Source organism: Ipomoea nil, unplaced genomic scaffold, assembly GCF_001879475.1.
Source record: "Ipomoea nil cultivar Tokyo-kokei standard unplaced genomic scaffold, Asagao_1.1 scaffold0188, whole genome shotgun sequence".
NCBI classification, from domain to species: domain Eukaryota; kingdom Viridiplantae; phylum Streptophyta; class Magnoliopsida; order Solanales; family Convolvulaceae; genus Ipomoea; species Ipomoea nil.
The window spans coordinates 2,604,900-2,627,642 of record NW_017616616.1 but is presented as its reverse complement, the minus strand read 5'-3'; the positions used below and the strand labels follow the sequence as shown (position 1 = coordinate 2,627,642).

Below are 22,743 nucleotides of genomic sequence, written 5' to 3'. Positions count from 1 at the left end.
ATGCTAATATTATTTCACAAGACACCGTCCTGCCAACCAACAAAAGAACAATACTTAAATCATGCTATGTGGGAAAAAATATCATGGAACTCAACTTTTCCCACAGCAAAAGCCATTTCCTAAAAAACCACATGAAAGAGCATCTGCAAGCTCGGTAGTGTTCATCTCCTTCAAATGCAAGTGCAACATAGATATATTTAGGTAAAACCTTATTTCCTAGCAGAACGAGAATATTAGGCAAACTTGCATTACAGAGGAAGAAGCTTTATCCCAACAAGATTTACAACCTCATTCTTCCTATCATCTTAGCTTCTTAGAATGTAACATGCAAAAACACCCAGACGGTCATAAAAAGCCAAAGCAATTGAATAACACTGAAAGAAGAAGTAATTTCAATATATATCTCTTCAACTCCAGATATACTTAAAACATATTTCTCATTGAGACCATAAACTCACACCTCCAGAAGCCTGTGTCTGTCAATTTTGATCCCTTTGCATAATCAATTGGTCTTACGACTTATATCACCATAACACGTTTCCAGAACTACTTTTTGCATTCAGTTCATTGCCTTGTTCTTGCAGTCCATTACAGAACATTGAGACAGATCGCGTAAAATGGGATGTAGCAATCATCCAAACCTTTCCAGAAGCCACAAGACCATGTATCCACATGCCTTGAGCTGTGAATAAGATAACAAGCACTTGAACCGTGCTCCTCTTTTTATTCAAGTACACTCTTACATCAAATTACCAAAGGAAGAGAGTAGGAAAAATTAACTATAAATACCAGAATGTTAGCAGTCACATCACTACAATTCTTAAGTTTCCTTACAGCAGAAAAATATGAGACATCCAAAGCTCAATACACTAGATCTAAGTTCCTCCAAGTTGCACGTCCTTATATCAATATCCAGTGTTTATCATATCTTGCCATCAAACCACAAAGAGGCTTTATTTGCTCAATATACTTCCAATTCAAAATGATGCAGCCTTCAACTAGTGCAGGTCCTGCAGCCTCTTTGTCCATTCAAATCTGTATGATAGACAAATTGACATGTAACCAAATTGCTCATTCCATCCTCAATGACCTTGTGAGGAACAAACAGAACATATGACTTCTAGGAACCACATCCCAGAGGAGCACACCTTGCTAATTGTTACCCTAATTTTCTTATCTGTTCATCTTGGGGGGGAGGGGCTGGCGATGAAGAAGACAAGGATAGCATACTAGCAATCCACTACCTCTACTAACTAGGCACTTCAAATGGCAAGAAAGAAACAAACAAAATATGACTCACCTCAATAATAAGATCTAGAACCACCACTCCTCATATAGCCACCACCACCCAGGTCACGATTAGAATAAATCGATGAATAAGAGCTGCCTCCCATCTGATTTTAGCAGATAGACAGAACATTCATGGTCAAGAGGTCAATAGCAAAAGATATATTAAGCTAGAAAGAGGGTAAATGAACTAAAAGCATACATCACTGCCATGAGATATGTAATCACCACTATAGCCTGAAGTGTACACTCCACCAACATCACTACCACCATAGGAGCCTGCCAAAAGAAGGATTCACAATTAACCAAGGAGTACACAACAGATACACAAACAAAAATTTAAAAAAAAAAAAAAAAAATCAAATAGATATCCTGTACAAGTAAAACATGCTAGTTCTCAACACACCTCTGTCATAACCCATACCCTGGCGACTACTATAAAGGCCATGAGAATCTTGACTAGCCATAGAACTTCTGCTGCTACTATATCCAAGATTAGGCCTCCCGGGTCTGCTATCATTTAGTTAGGAGACAATTCAGCACATCACTAAAACTTGAAATCGAAGCCTTATCACTTAATCGCTTTAGAGTAACATTACTATACCTGTCACCATAGGCATCCCCATACTGAGAAGCACTTCGTCCTCCAAAGTCATACTCCAAACGTGCACGAGAACGGCGAACTCCTGCCTCAACATATTGAGGAGGAACATCATCCTGCATTTCCATTAGAAGCTAAGTCCGTTACTTACATCAGACAAAAAAATGTGATAAACCATACTAATACATCCCACAAATCATAATCACATACCAGTGCAGTGTATGCACGTTTTGAGCCAGATATAGAGTCATATTCACGAGCACGGCTTTCACGGTACACTGGAGGGGGTCTTTCAAACCTCTGCTCATAGCCATCATCAACATAAGCTCTTCTTACTGCAGTCCTAGATGTTCCTCCAGGAAAATCAGGATAGCCAGATCCATGGGAAGAATACTCATCTCTATAGGATGTTCGTCTGTCAGAAGGCACTCTGGGAGCATAGTCTATAGCAGCTCTGCTTCCATAATCCCTCTTCGAACTATTTCTTGAATATGCAGGAGCTGTAAGATAAATCATTAATATTCATGCAAAGGTGCAGGAAAAGCTAGTAAAAACAACAGAGAAATGATACCAACCAGGCGGCCTCCTCTCATATGACCTGCTAGGCACAGGAGCCACAGGTCTGGCCCTAGGTGGTGGTGCAATGACTGGCCTTCTATCTCTATAACCAGCAGGCCGTTTAAAATTGCGATCAACCAAAGGTGGCACACGTGTACCAACTCTTGTTCCACGTACGGAGAGATTATGTGACACTGGACGACCCCATGGGGCCCTGGGAGCTCGTACTGGCCCACGGCCGGGTCTCACATCTCCTCGTGAACCATATTTTCCCCTGCCCCTTGAAAGGGGTCTTGATAATCTAGCCCTAACTTTAACCTGAAAGATTCAAAAAAAAAAAAACCCTTTAAGAAATCAACTTAGAAGAGACAAAGACTAGATAAACCATGGAATCAGAAAATAAACCTTAATATCCCCATCGCCTAGCACTGCATTATTAATGCATTTGGCACAAGAGACTGCAGCATCATGTGAATCAAATGTGACAAATCCAAAATCCTTTCTCTTGGCGGATGGCATGTTCCGAGCAAGCTCAATTTTTTCAATCTTCCCATATTTTTTTAGTAGTTCATTAATACGAGCCTCATCCCAATAGGCTGAAAGACCATCTATAAAGACTGTTTTGACCTGAATTAATATTCAGCAGTCAGTTAGAGAGACTGAGAGAGCAGAAATACAATCCCAGCACATAAGACTGAATTATAGAACGCAAGCTACCAAATAATTTTTATTTTTATTTTAAAAACAAATCTTGCCTAGACACTACGGTCAGTATATTGCCAATATTCATTCTACTAATTTCTAAGTATTTTTGGAAGCTTGATCTTTATATGCCCCCACACAAAACATTTCCTTTATTAGCAGCTCCATATCACACGTACCAGAGCTGGGCAAAAGCATGATCTTGTCTAAAGTAAAACAGGACAGTACTCAGACAAATCAAATCCAAAGAGTCAAGTCACTTCAAATATGCAAGGCATAAATTCATGCGCATGAAAGACGTTCCAAATAGAAATGGAACAACTTCACCTATATATGCGTTCAGAGAACATGGACTGAAAGTGTTTACCTGCGCCATGATTTCATCACCTGGGTCAATAAATGAATCTGCAAACGAAACCTTGGCAGGCCTGTCAACTCCAAAAACAACATCTCTCTTCTGGAGACGCTTAAAAGCATCCATAGCATCTGAACGAGAGGAGAATTCCAAGAATGCAAAGCCTCGGTTCATTCCCACATTGTTGGTGTCTTCAACTAGTGTCAAATCATAAATATTATCAACACCATAGTGCTTCAGCTTCTCCTTCAACTGGAGGCAAAGTGAATATCAAAGTGACAGCTGTTAAGCAATGGTTTAAATGATCTAATAACTTGATGCTTGATGATAATATTAATCTGCCTAGTCTACTTACAGCTTCCTCAGTCCATGTCTTGCATATGTTACCCAAAAAGAGAGTATCACTGTCCTGACTTGGAGTAACACCGCACTGTTTTCCATTAACCTGGAACTTTGACTGTAAGAATGATATTCTTTATAAAAATTTCAAATCAGTTACCTTAAGAACTACTGAATCAAGAAAATACCACAGGATTTTTGAGTTCTGTACAAGCTCGCTTAGCTTGTTCAACTGTTGCAAATCTTAGAAAAGCAAATCCCTTATTCTTCTTGGTCTGAGGGTTCATCATAAGCCTCACTTCAGTAACATCACCAACTTTACTGAAGACTTTCCTAAGATCATCCTCTGTAGCATCCTTGTCCAAGCCACCAATAAAAATTTCAAACTCCTTGCGCTTGCGTCTTTCTTTAACAACTTCATGATGCTCGTCCTCCTCAGCGTCATCAACCATCTGACCATGCTCCTCGCCAACTTGCTCATCATCCTCTTCACCCTCAAGGTCCTCATTGACATCTTCAACCTCCTCCTCAACCATATCACCTTCTCCCTCATCACCAATATATTCCTCCTCATGTTCTTCTATCTCTTCTCCCTCTTCCTGCACATCCTCATGTTCAATTCCCTTATCATCATAATCAGGGCCACCATACTCTTCGGTTTCGTATTCAGGATCATTATCCTCCAAATCTAATCTTTCACCTTTTTCATATTCATCAACAGACTCTTTCTGTTCATATTCTTCTGCCATGAAAAAAGATACACATCCAGGACCATCAACAGATTGGAATATAAGATTTCAATCACCAACTGACAAGATAGTTTCCAGCCTAAGCGCCTCAATTTTTATTTATTTATTTATATACATAATCAAATGAGTTTCAAAAACTGCAACTAAGGTAAATCGTTTAGAGGTAGGACTAAAGCATATAAAAACACTTTCAAAAGGAAAGTAGCTGCCAGTGTGGGCCGTGTGGCAGCACATGTCCTCTTTCCTCCTTGAAGTTATCATTTAATAGAACTTGAACCCATGTTCCTATAGTCCTAGACTTTCCCCAAGACTGAAAATGGCTAGTGCAGACTAAACAAGCCACCTTGGAAAATACTTGACCTAAAAAATGCTACTCTGTATCCGGTATCCCACTATGAAAAGCTATACACACCCATACCAGAGAACATACAGAGTGGCAAAATTCTATCTTTTATCTAATTAATATTATGGAAAAAAAAAAAAAAAAACGACCATTCACCAGATTAATTCGATACTATTGAGACGAATAGCTAAACTACCTCATGTAACCACACAAGTAAATTTGAACGCAGGAAACACTATAAAGAGATCTATAGCAAGAATTCACAAAATTAAATTTTACAAAAACATCACTTACTCTTATAAGCAAGAGATCCGCACTCCACACGTCTCGAATCCGGCTCCTCTTTAACCCTAGCAGGCGTCGACTTCTGCTCAGCAACGGGAGCCTTTTCCTCGAGCTTGACCTCCTCTCTGAGCTCCTCCATGGCCTTCTCCTCCGCCTCCTCTTTCACCTGCTCCACCTTCAACGCTTCATCGGGGGGATGCGGCTGGACTTTGGACGCGGCCCGCGTGACACGAACCCCTCTCTTCGTACCCGGGCCACCTGACGTCTTCCTTCTCGGAGGCATAGCTGTTCTTCAGAGAAAATTCGAGATTACAGGAAACCGAAAACCCAATTAAAAAAACTGAATCGCGAAAACGGAATTCTGAATATCTTAGGTGAAGTAGAAGCGTGTATATACACCCGACTTAGTGGAATGAAGAAATTGGGACGAAGCTCCGGCGCGCAATTAAGGAAAAAAGTTGGAAACCCTAGATCGATTTCTATAGGCTGAGGGAAAAGTTTTGAGCACCTGTACTAGGAGACGGAAGCTTTTGGGGGCGCGTATTTTACCAGCTATAACACTTGGCACGTGTAAAACGGCGACTCCCGGGAGTCAAAGTCTTTGTGTATATTTAATGCATGTCCCTGAGTTTTAGGGATGTTTATAAAACAAACCCATACCTTTATGAAATTTCAATTTAGAAATCCTAGATGAAATTTCAATTTATAAATCCTAGATGAAATTTCATCAGGTTCGATAAGTAGTGTAGATGAAAACTAAAGGAAACTGTATTATGTGAACTGTGTTTTATAATGTATATGTGAGGAGAATATATACAAGAGGAATTATATGAAGATTATGATAGGGAGTCATATTATGACTCAAATACAATAATCATAATTATAATTCTAATAGTGTCAGTCAAATTAAATGAATTGCATGCATTATTAGATATATATATGGGAATGAGTATAATAATGTGGTTAGCTTGTATTTTAAAAGGAGTTTCTTTCTGCTGCAGAGACAGAACAAGAAGATTCAGATGCAGAACAATATGTTATTCGACTAATTCAGGAGGCTTCACTGATAGTATAAAATCTCATTAGTTGTGTATGTTATGATAAACAATATTGTGACAATTACAATAAATTAGTCGGACTATTAATTTTGTAGTCACAAATTATCATGTTTTGCTTTAAGTGGAAGCGATATGTTGTATTCTTGCATTGAGCTGGTAATCTAATGTGATTTATCTCATTGTGATCCTTTACCGCTAAGATCACAAAGTGCAGTTTACCTAGTAGTCCATTGTCTATTAAGGTTACTAGGCGGACTGTGAATTTTCCTCGTCACTCGCTGTTTGTACAACCATTACACAAACGATTAGAATGTGTGTGTATATAGTTGTGTTTAGGGACTTATGAGCCGAGTCTTATTGACTACACTTACTTTTAGTTTATATATTTTATATGAGGAAATTTCAATTTTGGTCATATGACTATAGGGGTCTTATTAATTTCAGTCCATGACTTTTAAAAGTGTCAATTTAGTACCTTAACTATGTAATTTTTGTCAATTTTGGTCATTCCGACCAAACTACCGGCCAAATTTTGCCATAAAATTTTAATTGTTAAAATAATGAGGGTATTTTGATCATTTCACGTCTCTTTTCTTCTTCCCAAGCGAGTCTATCCCTTCCTCTCCCGTTCCTGACAAATGAAATGAACTAAGGTGATGGGGAAATGAGGCTTGATGATATTAAAGATAGGGTTTACAGGGAGAAAGAATGTCGGAAACGGGAGAGAAATGGATGGACTCGCCAGAGAAGAAGAAAAGAGGCGTGAAATGACCAAAATATCCTTATTATTTTAATTATTAAAATTTTCCGGCTAAATTTGGCCGAATTGACCAAAATTGACAAAAATTGAATAGTTAAGATACTAAATTAACACTTTTGAAAGTCAATGACTAAAATTAACAAGATCCCTATAGTCATATGACCAAAATTAAAATTTCCTCTATTTTATATTTTATACTTCTTTATACTAAGATGTATCTTAATCCATTATAGTATTAAACTTATGATTTGTGGTATTTATTTATAATTATGATTGTATCTTTATTTGTGGTTTTTGTTGCCTAACCAAAATTAATTATTTACAATGTAATTGATTGGTAACTTTTGATTAAAAATTTAAGATATGTTTGGTTCGCACATGAGAATTGGAATCAGGGTCGTTTTTAAGAAAATTAGGGTCCTGTACGAAAATTAACATTAACCCTCTTTTTGTATAATTGTAAATATATATATAAGATATATTGTATTGTATGTACCAAAATATATAATAGTTTATAACAAATTTATTATTCAAAATTTCACTTGAAAAGTGACATTCTTCTTTTTCTTCGGTCATGTTTAGATGTAAAATTATTCATCAATCCATTGAGTTTTTTTTTTTTTTTTTTTTTTTTTTTTTTTACAATATAGTTGATCATACGTAAGATTTCAACAACTTTAACTTTACAAAACTTCTTTATGCATAAACAACAGTAATGCAAATAGTTAAGACTAATTGATATTGCAATTGTAGTATCAAAATACAAGAAATTAGATTGTTATTCACCAATCAAAAAATTCCTAGCTAAGGTTAGTTATTGAACTAATAATTTTAAAATTTGAATAGAATTAAAGAATTAAAATATTTAATTATTTACATACCTTCATCCTTTTATCGTGAAGAATAAAAAAAAATTGAGGATACCAAATGCACAAACAACGCACTTCAAATTAATGATTACTAAGACCGAATTATTGTGTTGTGAATACATATCTCGCGTGTATGCATTATATAATAAGAATAAGAGTGATTTTTTACTCTTTATATATAATAATTTTTACAATAATCAAATAGGCCCACCTCAATTCCTATAAGTTATGAGACTATAACTTTATACATAAATCAAGTCCTTAAGAATTATGAATATAAACATTTTAGAATTTTAAAGTGCCTTGATTTCTTTATACATAAAGTACACATACACCAATATATAAAATATAAATATAAAATATTTTTTTTTTTAATAAAAGTGCCCCACAATTTGGGGGCACACTGCACATATATACTACGTATGTAATATTTGGGCCCCTGCGTGGCCCTGGCCATGGCCTTGATTGGAATCATAATGGAAATTAAATATACTTAGTAATGATAATGCGTTTTGGTGAAAGTATACGTAATATGATGAAATTAGAATAATTACTGATATTGATGTTTGGTTATGCATAACCCTATAATAAGAATAAATATTTTTAAAATAAAAAAATAAAAAAGTTAAAACAATTAATCATAATATAATGACATCCAAAACACTAATATGAACAAAAAATCAAAACAACAACCTGCGCGATATAGTGAACAAGCGATATTTTTTGATGGGCTCCAAACAACAAGTGGATCATCTCAACTAAAAGTTTAAGCTGATAGTTGTATTGCACATTTGTATTTTATGTTTAACACATATATTATACTTTACACATAGTCAATAGTACTCAAAAAGATTATGAGATAATCAAATGGTTAATTTGGGTAATATATATCTTGCCATAAAAGTATATGTACGCTTATATTATGTGCAATACTCTAAAACAACGTCACATTAGACTCAACTGGCTACATAATTAAGCATTTAATTTAAACATCGTGGTATACTGCTAATATAACTTGGTACCTAATCAAGCTAAGTCCAACCGATCGACCTCAGCTCGTACGTAGTCTAGTAGTCCTGAAACGAACTCGCCGGCGGCCCTTGCACCGCCGCCGTCGTGTTAGGCACCGTCCAGGAATTTTTACAGGAAACATGGTCCGACCACTCGAAATTCTCCACGAGTTCTTCTCGACTAGAATACGGCGCCGACGACCTGTAACTCCTCCAATCTCTGAGGACGTTCCGCAGATCGGCCACTTTGGCCCGGATGGTCTTACAGCAGTTGGCGTGGACGGTGGCGACCGCCGTGACGTCCCTGCTGTCGCTGCAAAAGCCGCTGAAGTAGAGAACGTCCAGGCACCGGACCACCAGGCCCAGCTCCTCCAGCGTGCCTTGCCTTTTCATCTTCGCCAGCACGTCCTGCTCCTTCATCCGGCTCGGGTAGATCTTCCGCGAGCTGTACCACGTTTCGAACAGCGCGATGGTTCTGTTGTTTGATCGGACGTAGTAGAAGCCGGTGTTGATCGGATTCCATGCCGACCAGGGGTCGCCGTTGAACTGGTCGGTGCTTATTTGCATGTCCTCCGAAACGTTGTGGCTCAGCCGCCGGAATGGGTTCCTTAGCCACATTATGTCCGTGTCCTACCGCACAAACTTTAATTAATTGGGTTTTAAAATCTTGATATGATTTTGGGTAGCTCATGCATGCAATGTACATGTGATGAGGGATTGTGAGATATAAATTAAACGTTTATGTTATGTATTAGTGCATGGCTATGAATAACACTATATAATTAACCAGATTGGTTGAGGTGAGTAGCCGTGCACTCTTGTCAAAGGTGAGTTTGAACTTCTAAAAAAAACCAGTCTAGTCAGTACTTTTGCCCCTTAATTGAGCTCTGTGCAAACAGGATTAGTAACCAGTCTGGCTGATACTTTTGCCCCTTAATTGAGTTGCTCTGTACTAACAGGATTAGTTGAGTATGATACGGGTTTAAATGTGTCTTCTATAAAAACTTTGCAGGACCAAAAAAATATATGACTATATTTGGGTGGGTTTATAGATTCATTCTTCATACATCTTATTATCGTTAATCTTGAATTTCTATTTTTAAAAAGTAAATTGTGCTTAAAACGCGTTTAAATCTTGAGAAAATGGAGAAAAAAATGGGGGAAAAAAAGAAGAATTACGTACGGTGAAGATGAAGTTGTAACCCCGTTTAAGAACATCCGTTAGGAAGAGAGTTCTCCGCCACATCATACTCACAAAACCCTTGGACAAGTAAATCTTCTCGGAGGCATAATCGACGCCGTTAGTCCTCAGGCGGTAGCAGTGCAGCCGCCGGAAAACGCAGCGCTGGTAGGCGGTCCGGTCCATGGCGACCACCAGCAACCGGTTCACGAGCGGCCGCGTCTCCTCTCCCTCCCAGAATCCCTCGAGGAAGAGATCCAGCATCGACGGATTATGTTCGTTCACCGGCTCCACGTACGCCTTGTTGATTATCGTTATGATCACCGTTTTGCTCCTCGCCGATGACGCCCTCTCCAGCGCCTCTTCCAGGTAGTCTCTCTCCGTCACCTACACACGCACGCATAACGCCCAAATCCGATCAGAATTTCGCGCAAACTCGAACGGAAACGATGAATGGAGGAAGGAATTGGTGAAATTACCGGCGGAATGAAGTGCTGTTGCGTGAGGAAGGAGACGGAGAAGAAGGGAGTGAATGTGCAGAGACAGATTAATGCAGCTAAGAAGAAAGAGAGCATCGCGAGTGAGCTGAAGGAATATTTCTTGGCGTGAAGATGACGATCCGTTTTGATTGCTGTCATGATCTACCTTCCCTGTTTGAATCTCATCAATTGAGGTGCTTGGATCAAAGATAGATATATATACATAGACACGAATAACTCTTGGGGTTTGTTAGTAGTTTTGGGGCTTTTGTTGTTAAAAATTATGGAGTTTGGGTTTTTCATAAATCATGAAATACATCTTTAATATTGGTTTCCTTTTATGGGTTTTTGAGTAGCAGCTGGAAATCTCCAAATCTCCAATCACTATTTAAGAATATGTACTAACAAATTAAAATAAATTCGACTAAGTTACTTATAGTGAATCGATTTAAAATGATAAGGGTAATAAAAACGTTCTCGTTGGCCATTTTATTTTGTGCTTCTTATTCAATTCATTTAACAATATTTACTTTTTTTCAAAATATTAAATTTACTATTCATATATAAACTCTATATAAATATAAATTTGTAAACTACATTAAAGATGGACATTATTGGACAATTTAGATGGTAATCGAGGGATAACTGAATTTCCAACGGTTGACGGGGCGTTTGGTTGGAGGGAGGAAATTATGTGAGAAAAGAAATGCAATTTCATGAAAGATGAATAATGTGGCAAATTAAATTTCAGTTTTTAGTTTGCAGAAATATAATTACCCGATTCCAATATTTGGTATACCTAGAAATATAATTGAAATGGAATAAGTATTATAAAGTCCAAAATGATGATACTTAATAATAATAATAATAATAAATATGCATCACTGATGAATTGGGCCGGTGTACAAGCCCATTCTCCCAGACCAGACCATTGCATTCGTTGAAATCGGGTCAAGTCGCGACTTATAAATAAATCAATTCCGCGAACCAGCAGAAGAGAGAGAAAGGAAGTGGCGATGGAGTCTTCGAAGTATCAGGCACCGCCTTATCCAAGTGCGGCGAAGCTCGCAGATTCCGACTGCTATCCTCAATACACTGCCTCACTAAAATGTAAACAACACTAGCGCTTCTCCTGTTTTTTTTTTTTTGTTTTTTTTTTTTTTGTTTTTTTGTTTTTTGTTTTTTGTTTTGTTTTTTTTTTTTTTGTTTTTTTGTTTGTATCTTATCTCTTTAATTGATCCCTAAATATACATGTTCGTTAATTTATATGTATGCTTATCTGTATACTTGATTATGAGTATTTTCATCCCAATATTGTTAAGGAAGCTCTATAATTCGGTGTCTAATCCCATCCTTCGTTGGTTTCTGTGATCACCTATGTTTTTAGGGTTTAGGGTTTATTATTATAACATATGAGTAAGTCTTAAGATCAATAGACCAAGCTCTGAAGCACGAGAAAACACTATAGGATTGCTTTTTAGCTTTGATCAGTAGAACGAAGTTCCCAATTCATGTTGCTGGTTTATCAGCTACCAAGTATTTGAAGCCAATGGTGGTGCTTGAGTTTATCGGGTACTCTTCTAGGAAGGTTGTATAGGTGAAGAACATGAAAGTACAGCTTGCTACGATAGCAAAAGTTGAAGAACAGTTAAACAGATGCTCCTAATTGCTAAGTTTTCACAATCTAATGTATAACACAATTCTCAGTTTCCCGTTTATCCACTGATAGTTATCTACCATGACGTGCCATCCAAAAATAAAACAAATGTCTGGGGATCATATTTTCGAACAAAAGAAACTTGTGTGCTGTACATTTTTTACCTATCTAAAAGAAAATGCCACTTCTACTACACCCAGTTGGCAGTAAGCATGTAGGTTCTGTGGGGTACTTCCAGCCAGAAGAAAGCAGGTTAATATCTGAAAGAGAGGTTCTGACTAATGGGCTTAGAGTTCACTCCGAGTCCATGGACAGTCATAAGTAGTTTATAAATTATCCAATGAGATTTTTTTTTTCATGTGCCAGTATTTGAGGAATAGTACCTTTGCTTTACCCCATCTATACTATGTGCACTTTTCAGGTTTAGAAGAATTTCACACGGACAAGAGTAAATGCCAGGAACATTTTGACAATTACAAGGAATGCAAGAAAAAGGAGGTATTGTTACTATCTGCAAACTCCTTCCACCTGTTAATGATGTCTATTTTCTTTAATCTAATAGGTACTAGTGCTCTGGAAAGTCCTCTCATTTATATTTCCTCTTGTTCTTTTCTTCATCTTTGTATGTGGAAAAGAAAAGTTGCATTGATGGCGTTTTGTTTCTTTTATGATGCTTGGGAACTCATCTAGGATATGAGTAGGATCATTGCCCAACTGGAACCAGACTTTTTGTGGAATCAATTCTTCTGCACATATATCTAGACTAACCAACTGTATAAAATGTGGTCTTTGGCTATTTATGTAATTATATTTAGAATTGTGTCATTTGTGTGGTATATCTGATTTTTCCCCCCTTTTTGGCTTCTGGTGGTTGTGACAGAGAGAAGCTCGGCTGGAGCGTAATAGAAGTCGTTCTTTCTTCTCATGAAAACTCTGTTTTGATATTGATTAAAGGAGTGTTTGGTATTCCAATTACTCAATGCCCCAGTGTATTTCATATAGATTGCTGAAACCTCCCTTTCTTTAAAGGCAGTTTGGCTCGAATTACAGAGGCTAATAACGTATTCTCAGTATAACTCTAGAGTAATGTGGATGTTGATAAGCTGTATTATTGCATTTACCTATAGATGTTGAACATTGTGGTACACGTGATTAGTAATTTTGTCTTTTAGGTAACTTGCTTCTTGCCTTAATGCATATTGATGGGATTATTCCTTAATGCATAATTCTTCTCCTAATATCTTTATCCTCAAGTGTACTACCATTATTCCCTCTTTCTAAATTCCAAGCCAGGTAAATTCACGATGAATAGAACTTTGGATCTTTTCTTCTTCAAAAAAAAAGAAAAAAGAACTTTGGATCCAATAGGGAGAAAGACTTTTTTTTTGCAAACACTATTGTGGATACATGTGATGCTCTGAGGACAATAATGACATCAAAGCAGACAAGTTTCTTTCTTAAGTCTCGCAATTGTGTCAGGTGCATATAATGGTTCTTGACTTCTTGTATATCAAATCTGGTAGGATGAACAGTGTGCACCCAAAAAAACAGATAAGTAGAATAGTATGTTCACTCTTTTGGGCATTGAATTATGGCCACATTTGTGGTATATTGAATCAATGTTTCAACATAATTTAATCTTTAATTTCTTAGATGTGTCGTTAAGGAGTAATATATAGTGATGTTAACAATTAATCATTTGTAACAATAAATCAATCACTTGGGCTTGGCATATGGGGCATCCTCCCTTCTGATAGATTACAAGAGGATCCTGTACGATTGGAGGACTTATAAGGTTTTTCGAATTCAGAAATTAGGACTTATAAGGTTTTTCGAATTCAGAAATTATTGTGCTTATCGTCCCTTTGACAATTTTGAAGATCAACTATGACTTGATACTTTGTGTTCATACATGGTGGATTGGGAATGGAAAATTGAAGGATTAAATCAATTATATTTAATGGAGACTATAGATGCATTGTTGAGGAGAAATTGAGTGCAAATCAATACTATGGATGCCTATTTTATAAACTCCATAAGAAAAAAGGAATTACGCCATTATTCTTATTATTGGCGTGACACTTTTACATTTAAATAGTTTTTAGTGTAAATTATTTTATATTATATTAAAAAACATGGTTGCAATAGGCGCTAGTCATGCGGTAGAGTTGCGCTTAGCGTCGTCTAGACAACTAATTATAAAAAGAGTTGCGCTTAGCGTCGTCTAGACAACTAATTATAAAAAGAAAAGCAATGCACGTGTATGGGTATATATATATATATATATATATATATATATATATATATATATATATCATTTAAATAAATTAGCAAAATGGACTTAGCTAAGTTGGGCGCCTAAGCGATCGGTCACCTAGACGGCAGCCTAGGGGCGCCCGTCTAGGCCGATTTTTGCAACAGTATTAAATAGTACAGAGTATATCATCATTATATAATTACGGGGTTAACATATCATTTTTCAAAAATATATATATTCTATATTCCATAATTGGAGGATCAAAATGTCATTTTCCTTGAAAAAAAAAACTGAAGAATAAGAAAACAAGAAACAGGGGGGAGAAGAGAACCTTACAGGAGCATAGGACTATAGGAGGCTCTCTCTCTCTCTCTCTCTCTCTCTCTGTAGACGAAGAAACCCTAGATATCATCGTCTCTCTCACTCCCTGTCTTCCTCAGACAGTCTGTGCTCGCACTCTGTTTCCCTTCCTTTCTCTACAGATATCAATTTTCGCAGCCTCTCCATACTTGTGATTCCAAGGTTTTCACTTCTCCTCTGATTTCCCACCCATACATACAATACATACAGACAGATAGGAATATATATAGGGTTGTACAGGGAAGGAAATGTACAGAGGAGGTGGAGGAGCGTCGTTGAGGACGGACATCGCGGAGGGGCCGCTGGATCGGAAGCGAATCAACGATGCGTTGGATAAGCACTTGGAGAAGTCTTCGCCTTCCACCTCCAGGGCCTTGAAGGATAAGGCAGTTTCCAACGCCACCGGCAAATCGCTGCAGCAGCAGCAGCTCGACGCCCGCTCTTCCTCCACTCTTACCACTAAGAACAAATGCTCCGATGGTCGGTCCCTCGAGATTTTTTTTCCATTTTTGGAATTTTTTTGTTTTATTATGCTCATTCGTGGTGTTTTAGATACTATGTAGTCTGGACATTATCATACTCATATGGATTATGGAGTTGTTATTTATCTCTAAGATTAGTTTAGTAATATAGCTCTAAGATCATATTTTTAGAATTAATTCTTGTTTGCTTAAGATGTGATAAGTCTGGGCTTCACTGCAAATTGTTGAACTTTGAATATGTGATTTAGTCTGCTCAAGTTAGTTCCTTCCAATTACGTTGAGATTTTCATGTGTCGAAATGAAATATCTTCCCTTTCTACGAATGAAATATTTTGCAGATGAATCTGAAACAGACAGTGAAGAGTCTGATGTTAGCGGTTCTGATGGGGAAGATACGTCGTGGATTTCATGGTTCTGCAACCTGCGAGGAAATGAGTTTTTCTGTGAAGTTGATGATGAGTACATACAAGATGATTTCAACCTTTGTGGATTGAGCAGTCAAGTTCCGTACTATGATTATGCACTTGACCTCATTCTGGATGTTGAGTCCTCCCATGGTAAGCTCTTTGGCTCTTAATTGGTATCTATAATCCATCGCTCACATGAGCCCCAATAAGGATTTACTTCAACTGTCATGTACATTTAGTTCCAGTTTGATGAACATTCTGATATTGAATATTACTTCAAACACAATGATCAATATAATAATGACATTAAATTGAAATATTATGAACATCAAGCTAGGGCTCACCTTGCTAGGCGATTCCTTGCACGCTGTATAATTTACGACACAATCTTAGTAGTATATATATTTCCACTGGGGTTGTCTCCAGAGTTGATTGAGGGATACAATTCTGAGCCTTGGATTGATATGCAACTTGGTAAAATATATAGCCAATGAGAGATCCCATATTCCAATTGGAGTTCTCTTGTATTGATTGAGGGATACAATTCTGAGCTTGGGATTTATATGCAATTTAGTATACATCAGATGGAAAGAGAGTAGAGGAGAAATTATTTTTTGGTATTGAACCAAAAAACCTAGGGAAAATAGGTTAAAAAATGTTAGACTCAATTGTTGACTAAGTATAAGAAATAACCTACAATAGGTTGTTCCTCCAGTATAGGATGCAAGGATAAAAGGAACCTTGTGGTGACCCTAGGTAGTCAGTATTCTGGTCTGCAATGCGACATCTAATTTTCTTAAATTTACATGGTAAATCTGGATTCTTTTATGTAAAATGATTGTATATGATCCGGAGGCTTTTTTCATTGTTATTCTTAAGTTGTTTCATTGAATTTTTGTTCACTTTGAGCTTAAATGGACAAGTAAAGTAGGGAAGGTCCCCAAGAATTTAGTAGTTTTTTTTTTTTTGAAACAAGAATTTAGTGGTTAGATAAAAGTTCTGAGTCATTATTGTCTCCCTATTATGTATGTGCATAGGTGATATATTCACTGAAGAGCAGAATGAACTTGTTGAGTCAGCAGCAGAAATGTTGTACGGCCTGATTCATGTGAGATATATTCTGACAACCAAGGGCTTGACTGCAATGGTAGTGTGCTTTTCAAGATTAATGCATTATCTGGATTTCAATAGTACTTTGGTAATTCATTTGCTTAGCTTGTGTAATTTGTTGTTAAACCCTTTTACAGTTAGACAAGTACAAAAACTATGATTTTGGGAGGTGCCCACGAGTTTATTGCTGTGGACAGCCTTGCCTTCCTGTTGGGCAGTCTGACATTCCACGCTCAAGTACTGTTAAAATATATTGCCCAAGATGCGAAGATATCTACTATCCACGATCCAAGTACCAAGGAAGTATCCTTTTGATGCACTGGCTTTTCATGTTTATTGTTATTATTATTATTTTTTATTTTTTATTTTTTGTTGTGCCTCTGCTTCGTTTTTTAGATTGGTATGACCTGATTCATGCTACTTCACCCTTTCCATTGTTAATTTTTGTATCCCCTGGATTTGATTTCCTTCACTTGTCAAGATATTGACGGAGCTTATTTTGGGACTACATTTCCTCACCTCTTTTTGATGACTTATGGACACCTCAAGCCACAAAAACCAAGTCAGAGCTATATCCCAAAAGTATTCGGCTTCAAACTCCACAAGCCATGAAAATAAGTGGTGGCATTGTGTTGGGATAATCATTTTTCTTCCAAGAGAACTCCGATCTGGCTCCCTTGATGTGCAAGTCGTTAGCAGCCAGGTAAAGCAAAGCGGTCTTTGATATGCAGGAACTACTTTGTTGATAAAACAGAAAGCACCTATACCCAGTCTGTCAAGCTAAACTCGTGCCTTAGTCTGCACTGTGAATTTAGGCGTGCATTTTTCTATCCTGGTTGATAATTGTCATCAGTAACCAACTTTGTACTTATATGTTTATACTTTAATTTCTTCCCCCACCCCCAACCCCACTCCACCCCTCTCAAGTCTCAAGTGTTACAAGTTTCATTTAATGGTGAAGGTAATGTACCAATTCCAGTCTTTTTTATAGCATTTTAACCCAATTGTACATGGTCAGACCTGTTGGTATTTTCCTAGTTGAATGTTGGGTGACCAAACATCTGATATGGACCCTTTTAAATTTTTTTAATTTTATTATTACTATAAACAAACTCTCTAGATTCTGTACAGTTGTTATACCATGGACCAGGTCCACCTTGCAAGGTGGACCCTGGTCCTAAATTGTGTATTTTTAGTCTTGGAATTGTGAACTTCTAGAATATAAATTGTGTTTCTAAGTTTTGAGAATTTGCGAATACAATACAAGGTCATAAATTGTGTATCTTTGGACCTGGGTCTACAGAATAATTTGCCATTCTGATATTTGCGGAATTCCATAATGCTGACAAAGCTTAGGCCCTACTGTGAAACCAAACCCTTCTGTTTTATTTCAATACTTGCATTATTATTGTGGTTGGTTGTGTTTAGTTATGATGCACTCTTCCCTTTGAACTTACAAGAATATAGAATTTGTGTGTGCCTATGAGTTGTATCTATCATTGCTTTTGCTTTTTTCTTTTTCTCTCTTTGCAGCTACCTCCACTTTGCCCCTCATTCCTTTTCACTGCTGTGTCATGTGTAAAGTGCTTTTATTATTTACTTTCAGAGACACCCCATCCTTCTGAGATATAGACTCCTCATCCCAAATTGATATTTATAAATCCTGTTTATTTATTTTCTTTTATTAAATAATAATGGGAAATGTGTTTTTTTTAGTTCTTTTATTAACCTGTCGTTTTAGTCTAACTTTTTGTTGTACATTCTTAACTTTTGAAAAAAAAAAAAGAGTTCAATTTTAGTTCTTGGAGCAATAGACCTTTTGAACTTTGTTTAATTGAGAGACAAAATGTAATTGGCCTTTAAATCAATATCAGATTGGATAGTTGCAGTTATTGAATTATCATTTTTAATTATTATTATTTTTGAATTGAGGCATCTCATTAGAATATTAGTTGTTGAATATATTTCCTCATGGCGGCTAGAACGGACAAAAAACAATTATAATGGAAAATTGATTAAGGGGTGTTTGATAAATAGTTGTTAGGTAATTGAGTTAGTGAGTTTGATTAATTGATAGTATTAGTTGATTGTAGAAAGATGTTTGATAAATTAATTGTTAATTCATAACTAATTACATGCAAAAATATTTTTTCCAAAAAGCTTATTGAAAAAAATATTTTGAGTAATTTTTTGAATTTTATCGTTTTGGAGTAATAAACGGTTAAAAAAGCTAAATAATCAAATACTCAATAATGGTTAAATAAGTCAAAATTGACTGATAAGTTAATTACGTTATCAAACATGATCAAAATATTAATTTTTTTAATACAAAAGAAGATAACGAATAATCGGACTGCAAACGGCCTGGAACGAGGGTGGCATGGGATGGCCTTTGTTCCAGATTGTCTAGATTTAGACCTCATGTTTGACCGTCATTGTTGGGACGAGTGTCCCAGTCGGTGGCTAAATCACTTTTTTCTTTAAATAATTTTTTTTTTAATAAAAAATATTGTAAAAGTAATACGTGTCAAACTTGAGAAGAATTAACTTGCTATACGTATTGATTTGTATTTAATTAAATAATTTTACAAATTTAAAGAATTTAAATAGATTTTTTTTTTTTAACTTACGGACCATTTGAACCTTTTTCCAAAAACTTATCACTTCAATTAAAAATGATAGTTATCCATAATAATAAATAATAAATATATAAGACAAATAACAGGAAAAAAAATCCATATTTCAAGTAGCAGTGGCATTATGGTAGTAAGTGAAATTAAGAGGGCAAAAGAATTTTGGGGATTTATTACGGATTATTTTATTGGTTATCCCGCTATTGTCTAGTGGCCGATCGCCACTTTGCACTGCGGCCGCTCCGCCCGCTTTCTCCTCCATCATACACCACATTCATACATACACACACATATATCGATATCTATATCTATATATACCGGTATATTAGAGAGAGAGAGAGAGAGAAAGAGAAAGTCAACCGCAAATTCACAACCGTCAATTCTAGAAAGTGATGAAATTCTGTTTTCTCCGGAGATTGGTTTGCAGAGATAACAGAGTTTTTGTTGATAGAGAGAGAGAGAGATGAAGTGAAGAGAGAGTGTTTGTGTATAGGTAATGCATCAGAAGAAGTCTGAAGTTCAGATCGGGAAAGAAAGCAGTGGCGTCTCTTCCGATTTCAATCCGGTTCTGCTTTCTCCCTCTTCCTCGCTTCACCAGAAGCACTCCCAAATTTGCCGCCTCGATCCTCATGCTTTGATCTTCGGTTCTTCTCATTCCGCCGGGAATAATAGTAATAATAATAATAATAGCAATGATAATGCCACTCTCCAGATCATTATCAACGACGGAAATCGTCCGATTGCATCCGCCTCCACCTCGCCGGCCGCGGTGGCCGCCGGCGGGAAGACCACCGCTCACAAGAGAATTCTCCCCGGGAATAATTCCTCCAATTCTTCCATCAACTCGATGACCAAATCCCCCACTCTGAGCAATTCTCTGCATAAATACCCGTTTTATTCCGCCCCGCCCTCCGCGAATGGCCCGTACCCGTTTAGGGTTCTGGGCCATTCCCACTTCTACCACCAGCTCTACCACCTCCGCCGCGTCGTCCGGATTCACCTCCGCCTCATCATCCTCCTCTCCTTGCCTTTCTTCTATTTCCTCGTTTCCCACCCCACTAACTCCATCTTTCTTGATTTCCTCTCCGCTTTTGCCTTCTCAGCAGCGCTTTTGTTCTCCCTGCATTTGGCACTCCCCAGACTGCCCTCTATCCGTTTGTTCCTTGCCAGGTCTTTCCCAATCAAACTCCCTCTATCCAGCCATGTCTCCAGAAGGCGTTTGCCTGTGTCCTGGTCAATCGGTTCTTGGCCAAAGTATGACAAGAAAGTGAGTTCTGGGTGTTGGGTGCAGGCATATAGCAATGGTGATGTGTATGAGGGTGAGTTTCATAAGGGGAAATGTAATGGGAGTGGAGTTTACTATTATTACATGAGTGGAAGATTTGAAGGGGATTGGGTTGATGGCAAGTATGATGGGCATGGAGTGGAGACATGGGCAAGGGGAAGTCAATACAGGGGCCAATATAGGCAGGGACTTAGGCATGGTTTTGGCGTTTATCGGTTTTATACTGGTGATGTTTATGCTGGAGAATGGTCAAATGGCCAGGGCCATGGCTGTGGGGTGCATACCTGTGAGGATGGTAGCCGATATGTTGGCGAATTCAAATGGGGTGTCAAGCATGGCCTTGGCCACTACCATTTCAGGCATGTTTAAGAATCTTCATCTTTTGTTGTTGTTGGACATTCATATATTCATATACTGGAGTCTGAAGATAGTGAACTTTATTCGATAGTTGCAGTGTCTTAATAAGCATGCTTTCTTAATTTGGAGTTCTTGGAATGAGTTACATTTAGGAAATATCTATGTTGAAGCCTTAATTGTTTTTCGAATCAATAGTGTTTTGATCCCTGCTGATTTATTAGTCTCTCGTGTGTTAGGAATTCTGACACTTATGCTGGAGAATATTTTGCTGATAAGATGCACGGATTTGGAGTGTACCATTTTGCCAATGGGCATCGTTTTGAAGGCGCTTGGCACGAGGGAAGAAGACAAGGATTGGGGACATATACTTTTAGGAATGGAGAAACCCATTCGGGTCACTGGCATAATGGCGTTCTTGACCTTCCAAGCACACAGAGTGTGCCCTATCCTGGATCTCCCGTGGCTGTTTACCACTCAAAAGTGTTGAATGCCGTCCAGGTAGAATCATCATTCATAGTTATTTTTGTGTGTAGATAATTGGAGAATGCTTATTGTTATTGACCTATCTTCTTATTATTTACATGATAAATTGTGGCTTTAGCAATCACTGTTCCGGTTAGGATTTACTTACGCCATAGGTTTTAGGACAGTTTGATCCCGAGGGTCACATACTTACAATGCATGCATGCTAATTCTGACCCTATATCCATTCCATGAAGAATTGGCATGTTGAACCATCCATGACTTGAACTTTCTTGTTGGGTATCCTATGGAAATCAGGATTGAATCTTATTCTAGAACTAGAATCCAACAATAGGGGAAAGAAAAAAGTAGTGTGTTTAATGTTAAAATGGCTCTTCATCTCTCAGGAAGCACGACATGCAGCCAAGAAGGCCTACAATGTGGCAAAGGTTGACGAAAGAGTGAACAGGACAGTAGCAGCAGCGAACAAGGCAGCTAATGCAGCAAGAGTAGCAGCAGTGAAAGCGGTGCAGAAAGAAATGCATCACCGCAGAAACAGTGATGAGCTCCCTATTCCTGTAATGTAACGACTTCCATGGGGTTAAGTGTACATAACCTTTTGAGTGCTGGAGACTGAGTTTAAGTCTGTGGAACTTACAGACTTGAAGTGGTATTAGTGTATAGTAGTATAGTACAAGTACAACATGACCATACAAGCAAGCTGCTGATTGAGTTGCTAGTTGGTCACTGTAAATTTTTGGTAGCTGTATAAAGGGAGAGCTGGCGACTGAGGAAAAATGTTATCCAGCCAGCCTGTATGTATATTAATGACTAGTGAGAAATTAAATGAAGTTGGTGCAACAAATCTTTTCCTGTTATGCCACAAGCTAATAATACATGACATTTTTTTGTCTCTTCTCTTGTGCCCTGTTTAAGTTGTAACATCATCAATGCATCTTGTTACATTATAAGTGGCATCATGTTTAATAATATGACTACATGTCATGGTTTACGATATAACAATTGTTGCAAAAAGCAAAAGAAAGGATCAAGGAAACGTTTGATTCCCGATCATTATCACCATGTCTAAATTGGCACAATACCTGATGCAAATGACACAATGCTAATCGTGATAGTACAAAAAACATTAGGAACCAG

At 37.4% G+C, this 22,743-nt stretch overlaps 4 protein-coding genes and 1 long non-coding RNA gene across 6 annotated transcripts; 3 read left to right on the top strand and 2 right to left on the bottom strand.

The window, feature by feature from the left end:
- Positions 1-369: 369 nt before the first annotated feature.
- On the bottom strand, positions 370-5,732 carry LOC109182603 (nucleolin-like). Of its 2 annotated transcripts, none has more exons than XM_019332754.1 (12): positions 5,229-5,732; positions 4,031-4,584; positions 3,859-3,948; positions 3,516-3,755; positions 2,852-3,073; positions 2,464-2,764; positions 2,099-2,388; positions 1,892-2,004; positions 1,694-1,800; positions 1,490-1,566; positions 1,301-1,394; positions 370-1,035 (listed from the first exon to the last, which is right to left on the bottom strand). In XM_019332754.1, exons 1-11 carry the CDS (start codon positions 5,500-5,502, stop codon positions 1,302-1,304), a joined length of 2,361 nt encoding a protein of 786 aa, XP_019188299.1. In that variant the 5' UTR covers positions 5,503-5,732; the 3' UTR covers positions 370-1,035; position 1,301. The 2 variants fall into 2 exon arrangements, with proteins under 2 accessions (XP_019188299.1, XP_019188305.1); XM_019332760.1 differs by having other exon boundaries at positions 1,694-1,797; positions 5,229-5,731.
- Positions 5,733-8,806: 3,074 nt separating this feature from the next.
- Positions 8,807-10,836, bottom strand: LOC109186995 (uncharacterized protein At1g28695-like). Its single transcript, XM_019337162.1, has 3 exons — positions 10,576-10,836; positions 10,100-10,483; positions 8,807-9,546 (listed from the first exon to the last, which is right to left on the bottom strand). Exons 1-3 carry the CDS (start codon positions 10,732-10,734, stop codon positions 8,974-8,976), a joined length of 1,116 nt encoding a protein of 371 aa, XP_019192707.1. The 5' UTR covers positions 10,735-10,836; the 3' UTR covers positions 8,807-8,973.
- Positions 10,837-11,542: 706 nt separating this feature from the next.
- On the top strand, positions 11,543-13,409 carry LOC109182596. Its single transcript, XR_002054389.1, has 3 exons — positions 11,543-11,685; positions 12,654-12,730; positions 13,113-13,409. It is a non-coding gene; the product is annotated as an uncharacterized LOC109182596 (long non-coding RNA).
- Positions 13,410-14,795: 1,386 nt separating this feature from the next.
- LOC109182578 (putative casein kinase II subunit beta-4) lies at positions 14,796-17,936 on the top strand. The gene is made up of 5 exons (XM_019332733.1): positions 14,796-15,329; positions 15,670-15,888; positions 16,776-16,885; positions 16,986-17,151; positions 17,330-17,936. Exons 1-5 carry the CDS (start codon positions 15,098-15,100, stop codon positions 17,458-17,460), a joined length of 858 nt encoding a protein of 285 aa, XP_019188278.1. The 5' UTR covers positions 14,796-15,097; the 3' UTR covers positions 17,461-17,936.
- Positions 17,937-19,681: 1,745 nt separating this feature from the next.
- On the top strand, positions 19,682-22,471 carry LOC109182567. Its single transcript, XM_019332723.1, has 3 exons — positions 19,682-21,125; positions 21,360-21,621; positions 21,993-22,471. The coding sequence occupies exons 1-3, from the start codon at positions 19,978-19,980 to the stop codon at positions 22,170-22,172; spliced, it is 1,590 nt and encodes a 529-aa protein (XP_019188268.1). The 5' UTR covers positions 19,682-19,977; the 3' UTR covers positions 22,173-22,471.
- Positions 22,472-22,743: the final 272 nt, after the last annotated feature.